This window comes from Xenopus tropicalis, chromosome 6, assembly GCF_000004195.4.
Source record: "Xenopus tropicalis strain Nigerian chromosome 6, UCB_Xtro_10.0, whole genome shotgun sequence".
In the NCBI taxonomy this organism is placed as follows: Eukaryota; Metazoa; Chordata; class Amphibia; order Anura; family Pipidae; genus Xenopus; species Xenopus tropicalis.
In genome coordinates, this window is record NC_030682.2 from 34,458,722 (window position 1) to 34,481,428 (window position 22,707).

The 22,707-nt window shown below is 38.6% G+C and overlaps 1 protein-coding gene across 1 annotated transcript in view; it reads left to right on the top strand.

Moving 5' to 3' along the window:
- Window positions 1-325: 325 nt before the first annotated feature.
- glcci1 (glucocorticoid induced 1) overlaps window positions 326-22,707 on the top strand; it is a 36,559-nt gene continuing 14,177 nt past the window's right edge. The window contains exons 1-3 of the mRNA XM_002938717.5: window positions 326-1,125; window positions 12,635-12,786; window positions 19,973-20,062. Coding sequence (XP_002938763.1) covers window positions 789-1,125; window positions 12,635-12,786; window positions 19,973-20,062 — 579 coding nt within the window. The 5' untranslated portion in view covers window positions 326-788. The remainder of the gene's footprint in view (window positions 1,126-12,634; window positions 12,787-19,972; window positions 20,063-22,707) is intronic.

Here is a 22,707-nt window from a genome sequence, read left to right on the forward strand (position 1 = left end):
GACTTTTTGCTCTGGTGCAAGGGACTATTGATTTGATCTTTTAAAAGGTAACATAAATACTTTTGTGTGTCCATATATTATACCTTTACAAGTAAATTGATACTGCGCTGCTATATATACACATATAAACCGAAAGCCCATGAACAAGGGCTGGCTATGAGAAAGTGGCAGTCATGCTTTTAGCGCCAGGAGGCAGTGAGAGGCTAGAGGAGGGGAGCAGTAGCACAAAGGAGAGGGGCAGTAGCAGAGAGGAGGGGAGCAGTAGCACAAAGGAGAGGGGCAGTAGCAGAGAGGAGGGGAGCAGTAGCACAAAGGAGAGGGGCAGTAGCAGAGAGGAGGGGAGCAGTACCCCAGCCATGTGGAGCAGACAGCCCTTCCCCGCACTACACACACAGCCTCTCAAACGTGAGCCTCACAGACACGCATCCCAGAGCTCCTGCTCATTCTGTAAACGTCATTCAGTGTGTACACACGCCCCGCCCCATTGGCTGCGCTGCCCGGGCTTCCTTGCCCTGTCATTGGCGAAGGACCTTTACGTCGAAACCCTCCTGTGGACTCTGATTGGCTCCGGCGCGCCCACTCTTGCAGCTGCGCAAGCCTGCCCCCTTCCTCCTCATCGCTCTGTGACAGTCACCGGCCATTCTGGGGGGCAGCGGAGGAGGAGGAGCTGCGTCACCGGCTGCAGAGTGACAGGGCGCATGGGAACGGGGCTCCTTATCGCTTCACCGTGGGAAGCCTAAACCTCTTCCCATTTGGGGGGCTGTGCCCAGAGGGAGGTTAATCCCTGTATGTGCACTGACATGTCCTCCAATCACCCCAGAGTGAAACGCAGTTCCAGTTCCCCTACCAATGGGCCCCCGGTGGCAGGTGGAGCGGGCAGCCGACTCCTTCAGCCCATTCGGGCTACAGTTCCCTTTCAGCTATTGCACAGCCCCAGCCGGTCCCCTTCCGCCTCAGTTGGGAGTAACACGGAGCCGGCCTCCCCTAGCCCCTCAAACGGCACCCCGCCGCCCCCACTCCTTCCCCAGCATCACAACTCGGGCAGCGAAGCGTCCGAAGCCAGAGTCCGCAGGAGGAGAAGCACTTCCCCGGACAGGAGGAGCGCAGGGTCCCCCGGAGGCAGAGGTGAGAGCCATAACGTAGTGCGGAACAACATGCGCCTTCCAGCTGTTCCACAACTACAGCCCAGAGCGGTGGGAGGATGGGCGCTCCGGGAGTTTTACTTCTGCCCTAACTGGAACCGCAGGGGCTTCTGGGAGTTAGAGTTCTGCAACAGCTGGAGTGATATTACAACTATTCGGGGTTTCTTGATCTCCCTTTCCAGGCAGTAAAATGAGGAGTTATGGCCATAGTAATGCTGTATATACTATTTATCAGGGGATACATACATTTTTGGACTGTTTTGCCAAAAGGTAACAAACTGTAACTGTCAAATGTTATCCTGTACAAATAATCCCTGTCATAAACAGCACTAAAAACTGCTTGGGTAGGTGAGTAGCTGCTCTGGTGCTGCATCTGTGGGATATAAGGCTAGCCATTCCTTCTGTAATTCCTCCCCATAAACAACAGGCCAGGTACATTCCCACTAGGATTATAACTTCATGGAGCCTCTGTGCTCATACCTAAAGTGACAGGACACAGATACAAGCCTGGTGTTTTATATATTATTGCTCTGACCTGATTTTTGCAGGGTGGCATCAAACAAGAAAATTTAAGATATGTTTGTTGACCAGTAAATAGGTCAAGAACCTCCGTAGCCATTGACAAGGCGATATCAGTTCTCCAGTTGGCTCCCTGTACCTTCAGGGCCCTCCAGCAGCCGTACGGTCTGCTCTCTTTATAGTTTTGCCCCTGCTTTTCAGTAACCATTGTGGTTTATAGGCCATGAATAACTCCATGCTCAAACTATAGCCTACTCCATGTCGTGTATGGGAATCTCCTGTGTAAGAGAATAATGGAAAGTGCTATTTTATTAGTTTTTTTTTTTATTTGAATTACTGTTGGGATAACACCCCCCCCCCCAAAAAAAAATGTAATGTTCAGAATGATAGAGATCATAATCGAAATTTTTGCTGGTGCTACTTTGTGTACATTGCCGGTCCTGTTCAGGCACTCATTTACAGATGACACCCACAAGTGCACAGCAACTAAATAAACCTTATTGTATTTTCTTAGATATTTATTTTTTGTAATGCTTGTCTGAGTTTTATTGCTTGTTATTACTCACCCTGTTATGGGTGTGGTTAGTTTAATAAACTGCTGCAGATTCTTTCTCCCTTTCTGTTTTGTGGAAGTGTTTTATTTTAATTAAGATGCAGGTACAAAATGGATGGCTGTGCCCTGCAAGATTATGATGTTCACCAACCTATAATCCTGAGCTCTGCTCTCCTGACACTTTTTACCACGAGAGGTTAAAGGCAACCTCACAAAAAATAACTAAGTATCTCTTGACGACTGGTGTTTCTCCATAATCTGTTTGTCACAAAAGGATCAGTTTAGAAAGACCCACTTAATAAGAGTATGCCAAAAGAGAAAGTGTTACCTAAACCCCATTTATTAATGTCTCGGAGTAAGCATGCCTATAAAATAATATCAAATGCTGTCCCTATGAATTCAGTAGTTAATTTGGCAGTTATTTGACTGTGTACCCTTTCGCCATTAGATTGTCCCTTGTCCCAGCCCCAACCATATTTGACCTACTCTATCTATCGTTGACCCTAAGGTAATCAGGAAGTTTCTATACTTAGACCACTTATGTTAATGGTCAAATAATTATGAAACAATGATAACAATTTTGTCAGAACATAGCTCTTTATGTTCTGTATGTGTGCTAGCTATTTTAAACACATTGCTCATATTTGTGCTTCACAGTCATTAAAAGAGAAAAAAGCAAACTCTGTATAAGTTAAAACAGTGGATGTCAAACTTTTTCAGTTCCAGCCTTGGTCAAAACCCCTTAGCTGATAAAAAGATATTGGCAGATACTGGTGTATTAGTAATTCAGCTATATTTCCAATGTCTACATCAAAAAACAAGTTTTTACCCCAAATTTCACCCTGACTGACCTTTAATCTGGGCTTTCGGGTGGGTAATCATCCCAAAATCTTATCCTAAGTGGCATTTAGGTTGAGCCTTCCTGCCCCTGCTCCAAGTCCCCCGGGGAAGTGAACTGCTGAGTTAAGGTAAATAGTGCAATGTCATTACTCTGTATTTATAAAAGTAAACACATTGCATTGCTTGCTCTGCAAGTTAATTCTTGTGAAGGTTTCACATTATTATATTACCTTTCATTGTAAAGATGCTCTTGAGATTATGGCATTATAAAGTGTATAGGTCTATATAGATAGGTATCCAGAATGCGGGGGGGCTTCAGGTTTTCCAGATAAGGGATATTTCTGTAATTTGGATCACCATACTTTTAGTCTACTACAAATCATCCAGACAATAAATAGTGTTGTTTTGCCACAATAAGGATTAATTATATCTTAGTTGGGATCAAGTACAAGCTAATGTCTTATTATAACAGAGAAAAGGGAATCCGTTTTAAAATGTTGAATTGTTTGATTAAAATGGACCTTCCAGTAATTTACTGGATAACAGGTGTCTGAATAAGGGATCCTATACATGTGTGTGTGTATATATTAAGATTGGCTGTGGGTGTAATAAGAACATTTTGCAAACTACTGTGTGTTATTTACTACTGTTGTTGGCAGCCTGTGTTAAATGCTAGCCAAGTGTGAATTTATTTGGCATAAAGGCCAATGGACTTGAAATATCACTGGCTTTGGATTTGTTTTTGTTACAAACGTAAATTTTGACAAGGGACTGTCCTAGTGAGTGGATGTGACCCTGTAACTGATTAGCAATTCTTCATGGAATAATAATGATGGTATTTGACTTCAGATCCAGTAGCCCACATCAACCAATCACGTTTGCTTTTTTAACTGATTTTTTATCTAAATGCTTCCTGAAGATTTATTGTCAGTAGAAGTAGAACAAAACTTGCACCCTCTTGGATTTTCAGTTTCAATTGAGACCGGACCTGCTGAAACTGGAAGCCTAATGTTACCACAGAGCAGTGCTTGCCAGACATTTTTGATTAAAGCTCCCTACTTCGAGGTTTATTTGTTTTCAGGGCCCTTTAGCTCATAACAAAAAGAATCCGACAAACCAAAGTAATAAATTAAAACAATAAATTATAGCTAGTTAAACTACTTGTGAGTTAAAAATAACGAAACAACCCAAAGTGATCATACTGAGGGATGTTATTGGCCCGGGTATGTATATAACCTCCCTTCAGTCTTGGAATTCACTGTTACAGCAAGCGTTCAGAGGCCATTTTGTGGATACTGATGTTAAGACAAGCTTTGCATCATCCCAAAATCTTGTTTATGCACCAGAAGGGGGGACCTGATGCACGTGCCCATTCACAGGCTACACAGTTATAGAGCATGAGGAGGGAGAGGGGAATGTTGGGAGTGCAGTAACTTCAAGGAAGTGCAGAATGGAAAGTGAAAGCATGGAGGTGGGACAGGCAATATTTGACTCACAGCTAGGATTTTTAAATACATATATAACAGGTTTCAATGTTTTGATTATACATCTTTTTATGTTTGGGGGACAGGTCCCCTTTAAGTGACCTTCATTGTTGGGTTTTGGGTCTACCTACATAGAGGAACATTCTCCCTTAATGCCAACCCTAACTGGCCTTCAAATTTAGCCCCCCAGTCGCATCTCAGTCACAAAATACCACTGCCCTAACAGGGCCTAGCTAAATGTGACAGCCTGATATGGTTGATAATAACCCATTCCCATTCAGTGGCTGATACAAATCAGAAGCCCTATTTTTTTGGTTAAATATTTGTCAGTAAATATGAAGTTCTATGTGCATGTTTAGTATTGTTGAGGTACTAAGTGTGTTGCTCTTTTGCAACACACATGTCTCCCCATCTAAGGTGGATGAGATCAGGCTAATTTGATAGTTTGACCCTAAATTAAAATGGTGGATATATGGGCCATCGGATCAAGGACCACATGAACAAGCCGATGCAGTCACCAATCCAACGTGAAAATCAAACCTGCCAATTTTATGCCAGACAGGTAGGCCCGTTGGGGTGCCCATATAGGGGTAGATAAATTGTTGAATCGGTCTGAAGGACCCCAGTCGGCAGCTGAAATCTGTCCATGTATAGCCACCTTAAAGGTCCCCATACACCTATGGGTGGGCGATATCAGGAGAATCCAGGGCATAGGCAAAGTCGGTCCAGGGACCGCATCAACGAGCCGATGCGGTCCCTGATCCGACTAGATTTTCTAACCTGCCCGATCGAGATCTGGCCAATTTCAGGCCAGATATCGGTCAGGCAGGCCCGTAGGGAGTGCCCATACACGGGCCAATTAGCTGCCGAATCGGTCCAAGGGACCGATATCGGCAGCTACTATCAACCCGTGTATGGGCACCTTTACACCTTTTCAGCAACTAAATGGTTTCTTTGTGTTTATTGTAAATTGCTTAATTTGATGAGAATTCAAAGCACCGATCTAGCACAACCACCACTTCCCCAAACAAACAACAAATGTGCTTATAAAATCTGTACGTAGAGTTATTCTTAGGACAACATGTGTGCTGGAGTTCAGTGAACCATAGCAACCAAATGACCAAATTGCAACTTCTTGATTGGTTGCTATGGATTGCTTGATCTGGTGCAAACTTTCATTACATTGCCCCTTGTATGCTTTCTGTGCTAAAGTTGTACATGAATGCACCAGTGCTTCCTCTCTGTTGCTGCTCTGGCCGTTACTATGGCAGTGTTGATGTTTATTGTTTGAGGTTGTAACCACTGCAAGTGGCTGCACCATAGCACTAAAGCTCTTGTCTCAGCTACAGCCCATGGCTTCTGCTTTTTATTGCATTTTGACATTTTAAGAGAACTTTTTTTTTGTTAACTTTTTGTGAACAATCACCAAAAGTTCTAAGCCCTATCCTGTCTTTTTATCCCAAGCAGAAGAATGCTATTACATTCATTAACGTTAAGTGCTTAAACTGTTGTAAAATATGTATTATCAGTGATTTAAAGAGGGACTTACAGCCCTAAGAAGAGTTTTTTTTTTTTAATATATCATATATGTTTATAGCATAGGGCTACTTCCCACAGCCAGCAGCTGTATGGCAAATTACATACATCTTCCCTCACCCTAAGGGGGTGTTTTATCAAGGGACAAGTTTGATTTTTTTTGTGCTTAAAAAAATTCAAGTCATGGTTCAAAAACTTGAATGTCTGGTATTTATTTTAGCGCAAAAAACCTGAAAACTCGAATGTAAAAATTTGCCATCTAAAAGCTTGCGACTTTCTATAGACAAATTTTTAGAGCTTGTAAATGCAAAAAAATTGAGATGTTTGAGTTTTTTATTCAAACAAGTTTTCCTTATTAATAAATAAGTGACCAGTCAGTGGATTCCAGTCAGTGGATTTGCACTGGAACTTGTTTTTAGAATCTTTTTATGGAGCATGCATTTTAACTGGACATAACAGATGTCTCTAATAGATGAATGTACCGATTTTCCCTTCGTACCAAGCACTTGTGCATATTTTCTGTTCTTTTATTGAAGGATTCATGTTTATAGTTGCAGCTAGGTGTGTATTTTGACTTTATATCTTGAGGTTTATTTAAAAGGTATTGGCAGAAATGGCTAGCTAACTCTCCTCCTATCACTTTCCATTATCTAATGCCAATGCAGTTGTGGTGTTTATAGCAGTTCAAGGTTTGCTGTTCATTCTTATAAAGTTACAGACTAAAATTGTATTTTGTAAGTAAGTTTTATAACTAATATATGATTACTTACTGATGTGTAATAAATTCCTGAAATAAAAATATTGGAATATCAACTGAATGTTATTTTTTTCATCAGACACAAGTAGAATTAATTTATTTTGGGCACATTGTTGGTTATTAAGAATTTATTCTAGTCCCCTGTTTCATGTCACTTTATTAATATGAGTTTGTTCTTTATGAACTTCTGTGGAATATTATTGATTATTTACTTGGTTGAATCATTGGTTAATATTATTTTACTTTAATTAGATAAGGTGCTTCCCTATGTATTTTATGTAATAATAAAGCATACATAACCCAATCATTCTACAAGCAGATAGAGGGTACAGAATAAAAAGTTAAATGTCTGATTCAGCGTTGGTGTCTGGATTCTGTCTGACTTCATGTTGTTGGATACACTGTTGTTCTTCAGTACTGGCCTTTTGTTCTGTTCTGGTAATCTACAGGTAGTGCCAATACTGGTGCTGTCCGGGTTATGTTTCTGTTTGGAATTCTTGTGAATCCCTTCCTTTGTGATAAATGCTGGAGGAATCTCTGTTCTTTATCTCCTTAGTTTATTAACAGCTCAGTGTGTTTAGAACAGATATAACTGTCACTTGGTTGTAGAGAATGAGATATTTTTTTTATCTTTTTATTTTTTTTCTGGGTTCAAGTGTTAGCAAGTTGCCTAACATGAAATCATAGTTACGTTGATTAAAGATAAATTTAAAAAGCTTAGCACCAATTTTTCAGGTACAGAGACTGAGACTACATATTAACAAGTTTACTTTTTACCCTTTCAGCCCCACAACAGACATTGTTGCTTTCCATTTTGCATCACCTTACTTCACAGATTTTTGAATCCCTGAAGGCATTGGTCCCTCTGCATTTTAAATAAACTTGCCTACTATGAAGTGACCTTCTTGCTACTTATTCTTGCTTCTGCACTACTTGAAGCCCTTTCCAATTTGCTCAGTTCTTTCATAATTTAAAGGACCCTTTTAGGATAATAGAGCAATTTATGATTTAGGAATTTTGCCCACATTAGTCTCTCTTATCGCTAAAACCACAGGATTAAAAAGGTGACTGGACACCTGAAAACTTCAGCACACAGTGTTTGAGACTATTTAGCTTGTGCATTTCTTTTTGTTTTGTAAGGAAAACATATTTGCTTAGGTTTTCCTGCGTAGGGAACCTGCATGTGCATGTTTATTTATTGCAGTGGTAGTAGCCATGGTTCTAATGTAAAGTGGCCACATTTTCAGGAAGCTTGGTAGAATGCTTGCTTGAGTTCTAGAAGATCTAAATAACAGTGTAATGTCCCTTTAAAAAGATTCATTGTTAGCCTTAAGGAATGAATACTTAACCCCCAGAATGAATACTTAACTAACGGAACTATAACAGTTTGTTATGTTAAGTGACCTATTAAAGAATCTTGCCAAGCAGGAATATATATATCAGTAAATATTGCCCGTTTACATCCTTTTTCTTGATCCACCATTTAGTGGTGGACTGTGTGCTCCCTCAGAGATTACATGACCAGAAATAATGCAGCTTTAAAGGGGTGGTTCACCTTTGAATTAACTTTTAGTATAATGCTGAGAGTGATATTCTGAGACAATTTTCAATTGGTCTTCATTTTTTATTATTTGTGTTGTTTTTTTAATTATTTTACTATTTGTTCAGCAACTCTCCCCTAGCTGTTATCTGGTCACTAAGGTCCAAATTACCTTAGCAACCAGGCACTTGAAAATCTAGATTTGAAAGCTGGAAAGAGTCTGAAGAAGGCAAATAGTTCAAAAACTGTACAAAATAAATAATAAAGTCCGACTGAAAAATTGCTTAAGATTGGCTGTTCTACAACATACTAAAAGTTAACTTAAAGGTGAACTGCCCCTTTAACTGTAACAGGAAGACGTATGAAAGCAAAAGACAGAACTCTACCCAATAACTGGCTGATGGGGCCTAGCATGTATGTGTGCCTCGGCTTGTTTGTGAGCCCAGGAGGCGGCCCTTGATTCTTAAAATGGCAATTTTCTATATTGGAGTACCGAGTAGCACGTACTACAGGTATCGGACCCCTTATCCGGAAACCCATTATCCAGAAAGTTCCGAATTATGGAAAGTCCATCTCCCATAGACTCCATTTTTTCAAATAATTCATATTTTTTAAAATGATTTCCTTTTTCTCTGTAATAATAAAACAATACCTTGTACTTGATCCCAACTAAGATATAATTAATCCTTATTGGAGACAAAACAATCCGATTGGATTGTAATAATTACGTAAAAGACCCCTTATCCAGAAAACCCCAGGTCCTGAGCATTCTGGATAATGGGTCCCGTACTTGTACAAAAAAGTATATTTTTCTGAAAATGGTTTATTTAGATAAAGCAGGATTTTACATATGAGCTTAATTATGCAATATATTTTCATAGAAACCTACATTTTTTGGGGATGTAGTTTTCCTTTAAAAGCTAAAGGTTTTGGAATGGTCCTCACAGTCCCTTGGCTGTCATTAAAAATCCATGGGTAGATCTTAAACATGCAAGGTGGCCCAAGAATATTTTAGATTTAGAAATGATTAACAAGAGTGGGCAAAAATCCTCATGACAAAAGCTGAAAGATTCTGGATTGTAATCTTTGCGAAGGAGTTCTTACTTTATACTGACCAGCTAGGGTATCTAAACGTTTTCACATGGCACAATTACCATGTCCTTTGTTCCTATATTTTTAAGTTTGTGGAATGAAATGTAATTGTGCCATTAACGTTTATTTCTGCAGTGGTTGTTTTTCACTTTTCACTTCCAAAATTAATGTAATATATAATTTGACAAGGTGTGCTTTCCATTTTAAGTGCTTGAACTGAAGCTGCAAGTAATTCTTTCTTCCAGTCATCCACAGTGAAATTTCAGTATTCCTTGTCCCAAGCTGTATGCTTAATGCTGAATAAGGGATTTGCAATTCTTGAGATAGGGCATTCTTTGCTCTGCTGGCTTTGAACCATTGATGCTGTTTTTTTATGTACATAATAAGATAATGAAGGTAGCTTTATATAGTGGTATTAGATGCTCTTACCACAGCATGGTTTTGCTTTAGAAGAAAATGACTTGGTTTGTAAATTTTCCCACACGCATATTGCTTCCTTAGAGATGTAGAATTTAGCTACTTTTGGGTGTTTTGAGCTTCAACTGCTTTACTTTTTACATATTTGCAAACAGCTGGAAAAACTTAAATTTTTGTTCTTTCAGTTTTTCTAGCAGTTGTGACAGTAATACTTAAAGACTAGCAATGAGTGTATTTTTTCGCCAGGCATGAATTCGCAGCGAATTTACACATTTTGCCATTGGCAAAAATACAGGAGTCATTCGGGTGTTTTCAAACTTAAAATGCTGTCTTGTTATATTAAATAGTTATGAAACTGTATGTGCCTTCTGATATATTTTAATGCACAGTGGGGGAAACGTCTGATATCCTTTGGGTGGGGGCTAATTTTGAAGTCTATAAATTAGAATGGATTGCGTGTGTTTTTGCTATAAATGTTATAACTTCTAATTAAGTGTTAATGTTCCGTGCAATTTTTCCCCAAGACACACAGATCTGTTGAATGGTCTGTAAAAAATGTTTACATTGTTTATATTCTCATTTTCTAGCTGAAGCATGTGCATTTTTGTAACAGGCATTTCTCTGTTTTAATATATTTGGAAAGCATGGCAAGTGAATTGCTATACAAAAAGAAAAAACAACTGGACTGAATGATAATGGGCGAAGAAGAAAATGGAACCAGTTAGCGTATACGCTTTCCTGTGCCTATACCTGAAACCCACACACACATTAAATAACTGATTGTGTACAGTTCCTTAGATCAGTTTAGGGCTTCTTATAGATCGTCTATAGTCCATAGTCCAGGGTTACCAAAGAACACGCAGAACACTTTTCAACATATTAAAAGGGCAGTATAGGCCAAAAAATGCCTTTGCTAAAAATGGGCACATAAATAGGGCTTGTTACTGTTACATTCTGCCTATTGTTTTAATTTAAAAGAATCAATGTTTGCGTATTTTCACTGACCTTTAAGCTGGCCATACGCATTCATATTTTAGTCTATTTCTAACGAACATTTAGATATCGATCGTACGTTTAAATGTAACGATCTAAAACTAACATTCAGATTACTTTTTCAGGATAAAGTACTAAAAATAACAAATCAGAGGATGTTCTGTACATAATAATTGGTAGACAACAATTGTACCAAAGAGACCTCCCAGTAGTGCATTGTAGGTCCCCCAAGGATATCATCATATACAATATATGCATAGATTTTATTGTTATCCAACTGAAACTTTTAACCAGACCAATCGCCATGGTACGAAAATTATTGGCACAATAATTTGGAGCTCACACACGGCCAAAAAAATCATACGTGCATTTCATATGATTATATTGATGTTTATGGCCAGCTTTACTCCCCTTCCCTATATTAACAGGGCAATTTGTTCAGAGCATCCTAATTAACTAAGAAACAAACCCCTCCCTTCTCTAAGCAGCAGCCTTTGAGCAGTTCATTATTAGGGCTTCTCAGTGGACAGGTAAACACTTTTTATCTGCTCCACTGGAAGTGACAGGAAGTACTGGCTGCACTATAGCCATTTCTTAATTTAAACAATGGGCAAAAAAAGCAACAGCCCTATTCACCAAGTTCATGTTAAAAATACTGTTGGCGTTTTCTTTTTACTGTTTTATGGCTCTGGCACGTGGGGAGACTAGTGGTGGGATGGCATTTGCCTTGAGAGGAAACTTCCGCAATTTCGGGTAAATCGCGGCGCCGCGTATGCCATCCCACCGGCGACTTACATCCTGGCCGGTGGGAAGGCATTTCGGGGAGATGTCTAGAGCCCTTAGACATACTGCACCTACATTGCACGACGGATAAATACTGTATGCCATCCCACCGGCGACTTACATTCTCGCCGGTGGGATGGCATTTCGGGGAGATGTCTAGAGCCCTGCACCTATATTGCACGACAGATAAATGCTGTTAACAGCAACAGACCTAATCAGTTTGGTGAAATGAAAAAAATATATATATGTAAAGCAAAATAAAAGTAGCAGAAATGAGTGGGTGCATTCCACAAATATCTTCCATTGTGTTAGCCAAGATCTTGTTTGTGGCACTACTTGCCCAAAGTGTTTTAAAGATGCAACAGATTATATATTATAATCTAATATAAAAGCAATTTTGTCTTAAAATAAATATTATTCTTGGTATTCTTTTAAGTATCCTTTATATAGTACTATAACATTTATTTGAGTTGGTACAATTTCCACATCAATGCCTGCCCCATTCTGGTTTGCAGGCTAAGGTCCCTGTTAAATTCCTACAATGCTATAGGGGAATATTAATCGGGGCCCAGTTATGTTTCCTGTATGTTATGAGCGTGAGCGAAAACGTGAGGAAACTGCCATGGGGAGACTGTACAAACTTCTGTGCCCCACTTGCAGTTGATCTCTAGCACTGCAAATCAGATGTGCAGTCTGTAAACCACTGTGATCTGGACCCTGCATGACTGCACTTTCACTGTTGCTGAGAAATAAGGTGGCTAACATAAGGGTCAAGAAGCATTCACAGGAATCCCCGCTTATAGGAGTAACTGTCGTTAAACAAACTGAGGGCTTTCCTGTAATGATCATCTGCTAATATCATGCTTCATTCATATGAATCATTCCAAACTTCTGCTGCCCAGTATGTTTTGTTTTTTTTATTACTGTATATAGTCAAACTCTGATATTATGCTTATTTTTTTTCTTATGATCTTGCAGCTGAGAGGTCAAATTCGCTCCACTTAAGAACATCTAATACAATAAGGAGAACTTCTTCCTTGGATACCATAACTGGACAGTACCTTACCGGACATTGGCCCAGAGACCCTCATGTGCACTACTCATCATGTATGAATGATAAATCTACACAGGTAATGTTTTGCAAGTCTTCATGATTTTTATACCTTGATAATGTCAGCATTTAGCACACAGGGCTATAAGCTGTAGGTGAGCCCATTTTTCAGACAGGCACATATCAACTAGCTTTACCAAAAATGTTGATGTGCTTCCCTATCCCTTTGTACCACCATCAATAATGATGGGGGCTCCATACTACTAAGTAATCAGGGGACCTCAATTATCTCACCGGTCCTTGGGTGGTGGTTCTTGACAAAAATGCTCTTTGCATGCATGGCAACTCCCAGACACTCCCCATTACTGCAACCTTGGTGTCCCCCCCCCCCCCACCCTGTTATAAAAGCTCCTGACTACAGTACCCCTTATATCTCCTTAATGGCAACTCTGAATATCTCTTATGGCATTGCATTCAGTGCTGGTTATGGTCAGTGTTGTCTTAAAGAGGTCAGTGTACAATATGCTTGCAGAATTCTGATTTATGTCTGGCAGTTCTTTTCTATATTATCATCATGATATGTTAAACACTTGTACTATGCAGATAAAAATTGTGTTGTATATAAAACTTTCTGCACCACTGGTATTTGAAACAATTGAAAACAACGTGGCAGAAGTTTGTTTATGGAAGATTAAAGACTTTTTTTGACTGTCCTTCTGTAAGCAGTCATTTGTTTTAAAGGAACAGTAACACCAAAAAATGAAAAAGCTTTAAAGTAATAAAAATATAATGCACTGTTGCCCTGCACTGGTAAAACTGGTGTGTTTGCTACAGTAACACTACTATAATTTATATAATAAGCTGCTGTGTAGCCACGGGGGCAGCCATTCAAGCTGGAAAAAAGGAGAAAAGGCACAGGTTACATAGCAGATAACGGATAAGTTCTGTAGAATACAATGGTGATTTATCTGTTATCTGCTATGTGCCTGCTGCCTCCATGGCTACATAGCAGCTTATTTATATAAATTATAGTAGACTTTCTGAAGTAAACACACAACTTTTACCAGTGCAGGGCAGCAGCACATTATATTTTAGTTACTTTTATACACTTTCATTTTTTGGTGTTACTGTTCCTTTAAGAATGACATTGTAACTAAGCATAAAATATGCTTTTTAAAAGAGTAGATAAACAATCATAATGCATCATCACACATGAAAACTTTCTCAACAGTTAAAGATAAGGGGCTCTTAGAAGGGTAGTGATTTGGATACAGCTTCCTGAAGTTGCACCCATCGACATTACATGATGTCTCCAACGGCTGATGACATATCCCTCAGTGTCCTATCAGTAGGTCATACAGACCTCACCAATACTCCGACCCGTTAAATACAACAGAATACCTTCTACAGAGCACATTGTAGCTTAGAGAGTCACCAAAATAACATCTTATAGTCCCCATTATATAAATTAGAAGCAACAGTGCTGCCCATAACACAGATTTTACCATCTTTCTATATAACGGCAGTTTTTCGGATTTCTGGGAGATTGAGTGAATTATAAATGCACACAGGATGGGCAGGTTGCCATTAAGACCAAGATGGGGTTTAGTTAGGTAGGTGTGTATATTATATGAGAATGTATAGCTTTATAATTCACAAGCCATGAATATCCTGTAAATTATATCCTTATAAACTATGCTCAGCAGTGTCATCGGTTCTAATCGGTGCTTAGTGATGTAATTTTATGTCACTAAAATGTTATAATAAATAAATTACCCCCTGTTGTAATGTACGAGGATATTAGACATCACCTCAAATTCCCATGCCCTGTGGTCATGGAACACCTGGATGACTTAAAATATACTTATATTTTACAACAGGGGTACTTTATTCACTATATAATAGGGGTACACAGAACCCTCCATTTCGGTATGCGGCCAAATTCTTTGGTAGGGATTCAGCTGAATACTAAATAGAATCTGAACCCTCACGTCAGGAAAAGTGTGCACGAACCACATGTGACCCATTTTTGCCAAGATGTTCTGCGAAACAACAACTTTGTCTTCGGTAATTGACAGATTTGTTATTTTTTGTTTTCATTGGATGTGGAGCTGTTATTTTAATATTTAGCTAATGTTGGCGTTATAATAAATATTACATAAAAATTAGTATGTCACGTGGCCCCTCTTCTATCCATATGTGTGTTTTTGTATGCATATCTATGTATGTCTATAAACATAAAGAGCACTCACTTAGCAAAAAGTCAGCTTGCCTGGGTTCAGATAAAAGTATCCATAAAATTGGATGGAAGGTGAAAAAGCACATAATCATTATCCTTATGTCTTGGTACAGAATTTGTAAAATTCTTTAAAAAGAATCTAAAAAAAGACGTATGGGTGGAGAAAATTGGCAGTTACAGTACTTTCCTTAAGGCTCTTCAGAAAATCCTGCCCAGTCATCTGGAGTTATTTTTGTGCTAAGTGTTTATTTGGATGAAAACTCTTCTAAACGTTAAGAATATGAAAGAGCAGTAAGTCGAGTACCTTCCAGCTCAGGCCACTGCCTGCCTGCATAAGGTAAAGCTTAAATCCCAGTAGAAAATACATTGCTTCTAAAAACAGACAAAAATGATGGCAAAGGCATCAGTATTGTCAGAATCTTGCAATTTTGTTGTTTGTTTGTGCTTTAGTCTGAAATAAATTAAGAACTGGTGCCCAGGAAGCAGGGTCTAAACAGTGAAAAAGCTAGCAGCCATAGCTTGTAGGTGAGAATATGAGAAAGAGTTCCACACACACTTCCACTGTTTGTGCTACTGATACCCCATGTACAGGCTTACTTACAATAATACTACCCTTTTGCCTCATATTTGGTGAAATCCATGCTTTCCCTCTGGCACTCGGACCTTTTATCCTGCTGACTGCTACTTTATTTGAGCAGTTATAGGAGCCCTTGTTTTTACCAGTTGAAAAAGTTGCCCGTAGAAGAGCATTGTTTTTATATTTAATGTAATGATTGTTCTTTGTTGGGGTTTTGCCAAATCGGTAGGGAGAGTTCATCTTTGCTACTGACATTTTTAATTTGACTGCTGACTGAAAGCTGTTTATCCACTGATATAATTTAAAAATGTTTTAATAAATGTTCCTCATTGTGAAAACATGTGCCTGACTGTTACATACAATTGATTTCAACTGGTTGGCGTGCTCAGGGATTCTCCATATATTTCATCTGTGTTGTGAGGGTGCACAGAACAGATATGGCATTACTTACCTAATTAAGAAATAAATAGTATTTCCCAATTAGAATTGTTATCTTATACATATAGGTCACTCCATAAATGATGGGGGTACTGAACCTCTGCAACTACATTAATATGTAATATTTCTGCATATTTTGTCACTGTATCCTTCATATATAACTCTGTCCACATAAATAATTCATTCAAGTTCGCATATGAGATCCGAAAAGTTTAGAAGGGTCAGGCCTCCTGAACCTACAGGGAGAGAAGTTTGTTTTCCCTTGGTATAAGAAAGCAGCCATAAGACCTTGCACATAACAGGATGTTTATTTTAATGTAAACATGGAAAAATACATAGTTTATGGTAATTTGTAACCCACATTTGTAAGACTGAGACATGGGTCTTACCAAACCATGGCTTACCATACCCTAAAAATCTACTTAAAGGAGAAGGAAAGGTAAAAATTAAGCTTTATCAGAAAGGTCTATGTAAATACAGCCATAAGCACTCAGAGAAGCACTGTACAAGATTTGTTGTCTTTGTTTTCCTGTTAAGAGACACGCAGTTCTCTCCTCTCTCCCCAAGAATGCAAGAACTCCCTCCCCCCCTTTGGAATGTGCATCTGAGCCAATCAGCAGGAAGCTTCCTCATAGTCTTACTAACTGCGCATGTACAGGGGTCTTGGTCTTGGTGAAGGAGCGAGGCATTATGGGAACTTTCTTTTAAGCGATCGGCTTTTTTTTTTTCCTATGAGGCTTCTGATCATCTGAACGGGAGAAATATGGGGAGACTTAAGGGCACTATTGAGAGAACTTAAGGTATGCCTGCAGCTTGAGATTATTGAGGTTTTGCCATATACATGGATTTTGGTTAAGTGCCATCCAGCACAATGGTTTTTTAAGAATTGTGGGCACCCAGCATTGATTATAATGGCTTACTTGAGACCCTGGACCAGGGCTCCTGTCTGCTATACTAGGAGTGTCATGTAGCCATATTCTTTTTGACTCTACTCTAAGCTCCCGAGGGTGTGTGTGTGCGCGCAGTAGAGTGAAAACAGAACTTATAGGCAAAAAGATGACATTTCACTCATGCACAGAAAGATTGAATAAGATGCTCCTACAGGTGCCTACCATTTGATACCCACCTCAGGGATTATACCTTTTGAAACAATATTCTATGCAGAAGGGAGTGTATGTTTTCTGGAGTTTTATGAATAATTTTCCAGGTAGACTGTATATTCCTGGAACATTTCTCATTTGGTCACTGTGCCTATGAATATGCAATAAAGGTGTTTTCTGACGTCTCTTGATGGAAGTAAGTGTTTTAGTAGTTAGATATTTTCAGTTTTAGACTAATACCAGGCTTTAGCTCAGCAGCTCTCCTTCAATCAGAACGTGGGTAAACCTAAGGTTAACAACCTATGCAGGTAACAGTGAAACTATGTTAGAGAGCTGCCTTCTATTAGCATCCCAGAACTGCAATTATCTAAAGTTTACAACAGATTATTACTGTATACTGCAAACATGTAGAGATTGTATATAGGGCGGACTCTCTTATCTGGTAAAGCTGAAATCCTCAGAATACTACCATCTTTTTCACACTCTGTTCATTCTCAGCTTGATTGTGTAGTTTGCAGCTGCATTTTTGCTCAGGCCATCTGTACATCAGTATGTGTAGACTATCTGAGTGGCAGTTATTCTGAGGAAATAAATTATCAGTTTTTAAATTGTCTCACCCTACAGTTACATCAAATGTGCAGTCATGTGGCTATAAAGGATCTGCAGTTCCTTTTCTTACTTTAATGTTTCCCCCTAGCACTAAACAATGTTTACAATTTTGTGGTTACTATGGTAGCTTTGCTTTGCAATATAGCAAACTGACACACAGTGACAAAGTACTATGATTTTATTTATAAAAGGTTAAAGGTTTAAAAATGCTAAAAAAAAAATCCCAGTGCTGACCCTTTTCATTGGACTCCCCAAAGATCACCTGACAGAAGATGGTAATGATGGGAGCAAGTGGCTGGCCCATGATCATCCATCTGCTTGAAATAAAAGGCACTATAGTGCATATTTTCTAAAGTGCAAAATGTGACGTTTGACGTATATTTGCCAATAACAAAAACAAAAACTTGAGCAATGTCATTGCAAAATGCAAGTATGACCAGTTTTTTTGTATTGGCGTACATTTACATATTTTCTTTGGGCGTAATATACAGTATAAGGACAAACAATCCCTATTGTGTTTAAAGGGGAAGGCATATTTCTAGTAGCTTAACAAGAAAAATGTCTTAATGTCCTATATATGTTAATAATGGGTAAGTGCAGAGGACCTCTTGTCTTTGTCAGACATATAAGATTCCTTGCCTTGCTCATTGGCTAATGGCCAGTACATTGACAAAAAGCAATGCTTTTTTTAATAGGCCAGCTACTTAACTATGCCGGTATGGTTTTATGTATAATAGATCTTGGCAGGCTAATTGCCAGGAACCTCGACTCTGGGATGGCAATAGAAGTCATCTACTTAGACTTTGCTAAAGCTTTTGAGACAGTACCATACAGAAGATTGCTGCCTTAAATTAGGGATCATTGGCTTGGAACATAATATTTGAATAGAGGCTGAAGGCATAGATTAGTTAATTATGTTGTTAGTGGAGTACCACAGAGGTCTGTACCAAGGGGTCCTTTGCTATTGTATTTGTTTATAAATGACCTGGAGGGGGGCATTTAAAGTTCTCTTTATGCTGCCACTTTCCAGAACTATTGGACTAAATTGGAAAACTGGGCAGGAAACTGGCAAATGAGAATCACTGCAAGGTTATACACTTTGGTAAAATTACACTAAGTGGTAGTGTGTTGGGGGTATCCTTAATAGAAAATCTGGAGAGGGTGCAGAGATGTGCAACTAAACTGGTAAAGGATGGAAGATTTAAACAGTGAGGAAAAACTGTTGGGGTTGTTTTCTCTGATAAAAAGGCGATAGCAAGGAGACATGCTTTCTCTTTACAAGTACATTAGACGGGATTATAGACAGAGGTAGTGGGGGATAATTTTTTTTTTTTTTTCAACCCAACTTAACTATGTAACTATGTATTCTTGTACCTTGTTGTAGAACTCCCAGACATTAAGGAGAATCAGCTGTAATGTACAAAAATGGGGTAAAGTGCAACTGATGCCACACTAAGCATATGGCGTATATTTTCGGCAAGCTGAAAATACCACCATACGCTCCTATCTATTTGTGCCTGCACCGGAATGAATGAAATACACTCAGGTGCAGGCACATGTAGCCGATATCCGCCGAAGATACGAAGTCTCGTGTTTTTTCATTCAGGTGCAGGCACAAGGAAGGGTAAGTGTTCAGTAGCGGGGGTATTCTCGGCAAGCGTCTTTTGGCTTGCTGAGAATATGCCTGTGTGGCATCAGCCTTAGATGCAATTCACCCGGGTTTTTTAAATTACAATATTAAGCATTTTCTCCCAGTATTCCAGCTTCCTACAGTGTAGCATCCTCTACAAACTGAGAACGATGCACCAGTGTAGGTGCAAATTACCGTTTGTAATGACTTTCATACTGCATTTGTGTGTGTTTGTGTGAATACTTTCACCAGTTTGTGCCTATGGATGAAAGCCATTAAGGGAATATTGCCAGGTCTTACTGCTGGTATTTTTACAGTTCCCTTAGGTTCATGTGTGCAGGTTATCGGAGCAGGCAGCCAAGTACATTGGTGGCAGCTGAAAGTTGCTAAGGATTATGTATGACTGCTCAGTTTTGCTTCTTAGTGCATTCAGTTGCATTTGTGTTAATAAATGACCCCTTTGGCTTAGTTACAAACACAGTAAAAGCCCATTTTATTTTATTTTTCTAGCCTGTTTCTGATTTGTTTCTAGCTCAGATTGTGTGAGTGATGACTCCCTAACCTAAAACGCACTAAAGTCCTGTAAAATGAACTGTTATCCATTCAAATTATTCATCTGTCCATGCTGCCAATTTTTGGAGGAATAACCTAGAAACTGTTCCATTTCCTCAGACACCGAACTGTTGGGGGGAAGAAGGTGCAACAAAGAAAAGTAATCATCAGCGCTCGGCCTCTTGGAGCAGTGCAGACCAACTCAAAGAGGTATTTGTTCATCTTGTATGAAGTGCAAAATATATGAAATGTTTGGTACTGAAATCCAGTAGTGATGAACATACATTCTGTGACAACATAATTAATTGCAACAATATAAATTGGGAAAGGAAATCACATTTTATATTTCACTGATAGGCCCTGAACCAATATACAAATAACAACAAAAAATTCAGTGAAAATAAAACCACATTTTAATGGCTCAAAGATTTTTTCAAAACATAATACATAACAAATTCAAATGTATACTATACCACACAGTGACAGGGTACATCCTAGTGCCTCTCCTAACGCGTTTCGCACAAAGTGCTTCATCAGAGGAGGTATTGTGTGCTGATGTCACTTCCCTTTTATACCAAACAGCATATTTCATATACAGTGTGCAGGGTTAATGCTGTACCTTATAGTGAGCATATATTACAATAATACTTAAGATATACACATTTCAGGGTTTACAATTACCCTGTATTCAGCATAATTTATAACAATTCTTAAATACATGTTCCAGGGTCTAAACTTGCCCTGCATTCAGCATAGATTATACAAAACCACATAAAACAACTTCATAGAGCTTATCTATCTTAGAAAAAATCTTTTCAGTAAAAAACTTTAACTTTTTCATTTTTTCTAACCACTATAGTGGATATTATAACCACTATGTTAAAACATCACACACAATAAAATACATTAGTGTAGTTCAGTGCAAAAAAGTGCAAAACAATTAAAACAGAACTAGGATGTACCCTGTCACTGTGTGGTATAGTATACATTTGAATTTGTTATGTATTATGTTTTGAAAAAATCTTTGAGCCATTAAAATGTGGTTTTATTTTCACTGAATTTTTTGTTGTTATTCTGTGACAACAGACTAAGCTTGCTTAAACACACTGAATTCGACTGTCATTGGAAGCTGGGAGTGATAGTTCACCATCATCTGCAGTGCTACAACTTGCTCAACCGAGATCACGGGCATAAATAACCGAATGCAAAACTTTAATGGGGGGAAGAATGTCTTTTTACTTCTTTTATTTAATGCAATCCAAGTAGGACTCTATAGAGATCCATGTTACAGTGGAACTATTCTGCCTTTCAGCGCTGGGGTCCTAGATTCATTCAGCTCTGATCTTGCTGTGTCTAAGTGGTTTTCCTTTTGATATAGCTGTTTCCTTTCACTGTCCAAAAAAACATTTGGACCAGTAATTTGTCTTCTGTTAAAAATTAAACTTTTTTTATGCTTTTTGTATGCTTAATTTTGATGGGGCATAATAGAAAACAATATAGCAAAACTAAAAACCCCTCCAGTCTTTAGGCAACAATGTATATGGTGCTGGTTTTACTTTGGTCTTTTTTAAAGAAAATATAAATTTTTGAACACTTTATTGGAGTTTGCTGTTGATCCTTCCTGGTCCCTGTCTATGTTTAATGGTCCCTGCCAGAAGCACAGTAGGATAGAAATAGCCAATCACAGCCCTGCAGTCACACAAGCAAAGACAGGCTTTCATTTTCCTATCAAGTCAGCCTAGCTGCTGGTTCCTGTCCTACAGTACAGAGTGCTGAGTGCCACCACCTCCCCACACAGCCTGGGAAAGGAGGCAGCTGTAAGTTGAAAGAAGGGCAGACCGAGAAGGCTTTTGTGGAAAAATTTTAGTAAATCAATCCAAAAAACTTTTATCAGCACATTCCTTTTATATTTAGAGAACTATAATGCACTGGTACATTCTTGATTTTCACAGAGTATGTCTCCTTTAAACTGCAAGTTCTTCTGTCAAGCAATAGTGTAAGTGATTAAATATTATACCTTATAATACTGTATGTTTGGCATTGACTATGATGTTATACTGGGTTGGAATTGATGTAGTAGTTTACACTTTTCTCATATAATTGTGCAGAGATCAATAAAACATTTTGGCATACAACTCACTGACTGTTCTTAAAATGGAATGCTTATGCACCCAGCAATGATACAATTCCTACCGTCCCACCGCTGATAAATGTGCCTTTTACCTTGTGTCTTGTCTCTCTTGTAACTAAAGTGCCAGTGTACATACAGTTCCTTCATAACCAACATATCACAATTTTAATTTTCTCACTGTTCGATTACTTTATTTTCCTCTCCATCCTCCAGTTTCCCTCAGTAGCTGTACCCTACTGTGATCTACTTTTGCCACTTTCTAATTCCAAGTGATCTTTTCCTTCTACTTTCTCCTTTCAGTATGCTTTTTTTTTTCACTCCTTTTTTTGTTTTTGTGATGCTCTCCCACCCCAAAACCTAGTTTTTGTGTGACATCTTCCACACAATGTGCCCTTATTAATACTCAAGCTGAAAGCATCCCTTTATCTTTTCTTTTTCATGGTCTTTAGCCATTGAAATTCCTTGTTATAATCTTTATTTAACAGAAAAGGGCTCAGAATGGTGCAGTGAAATTGTGTGATACACAGTCACCTTGATGCAATTATTACCAGATTCATTCACAGTGAGATGTTAAATAATCTGTTACTTTTCGACCTGTGTTCTGTTAAGTGATTTCTTTATAACATCCTTATAATTACCACTTAAATGCAAGTCAGAAATGGATACAAGTAACAAAACCTAATCCAGTAAGGAAATACTTGGATTCCAGTCCTTAGCTTATGGT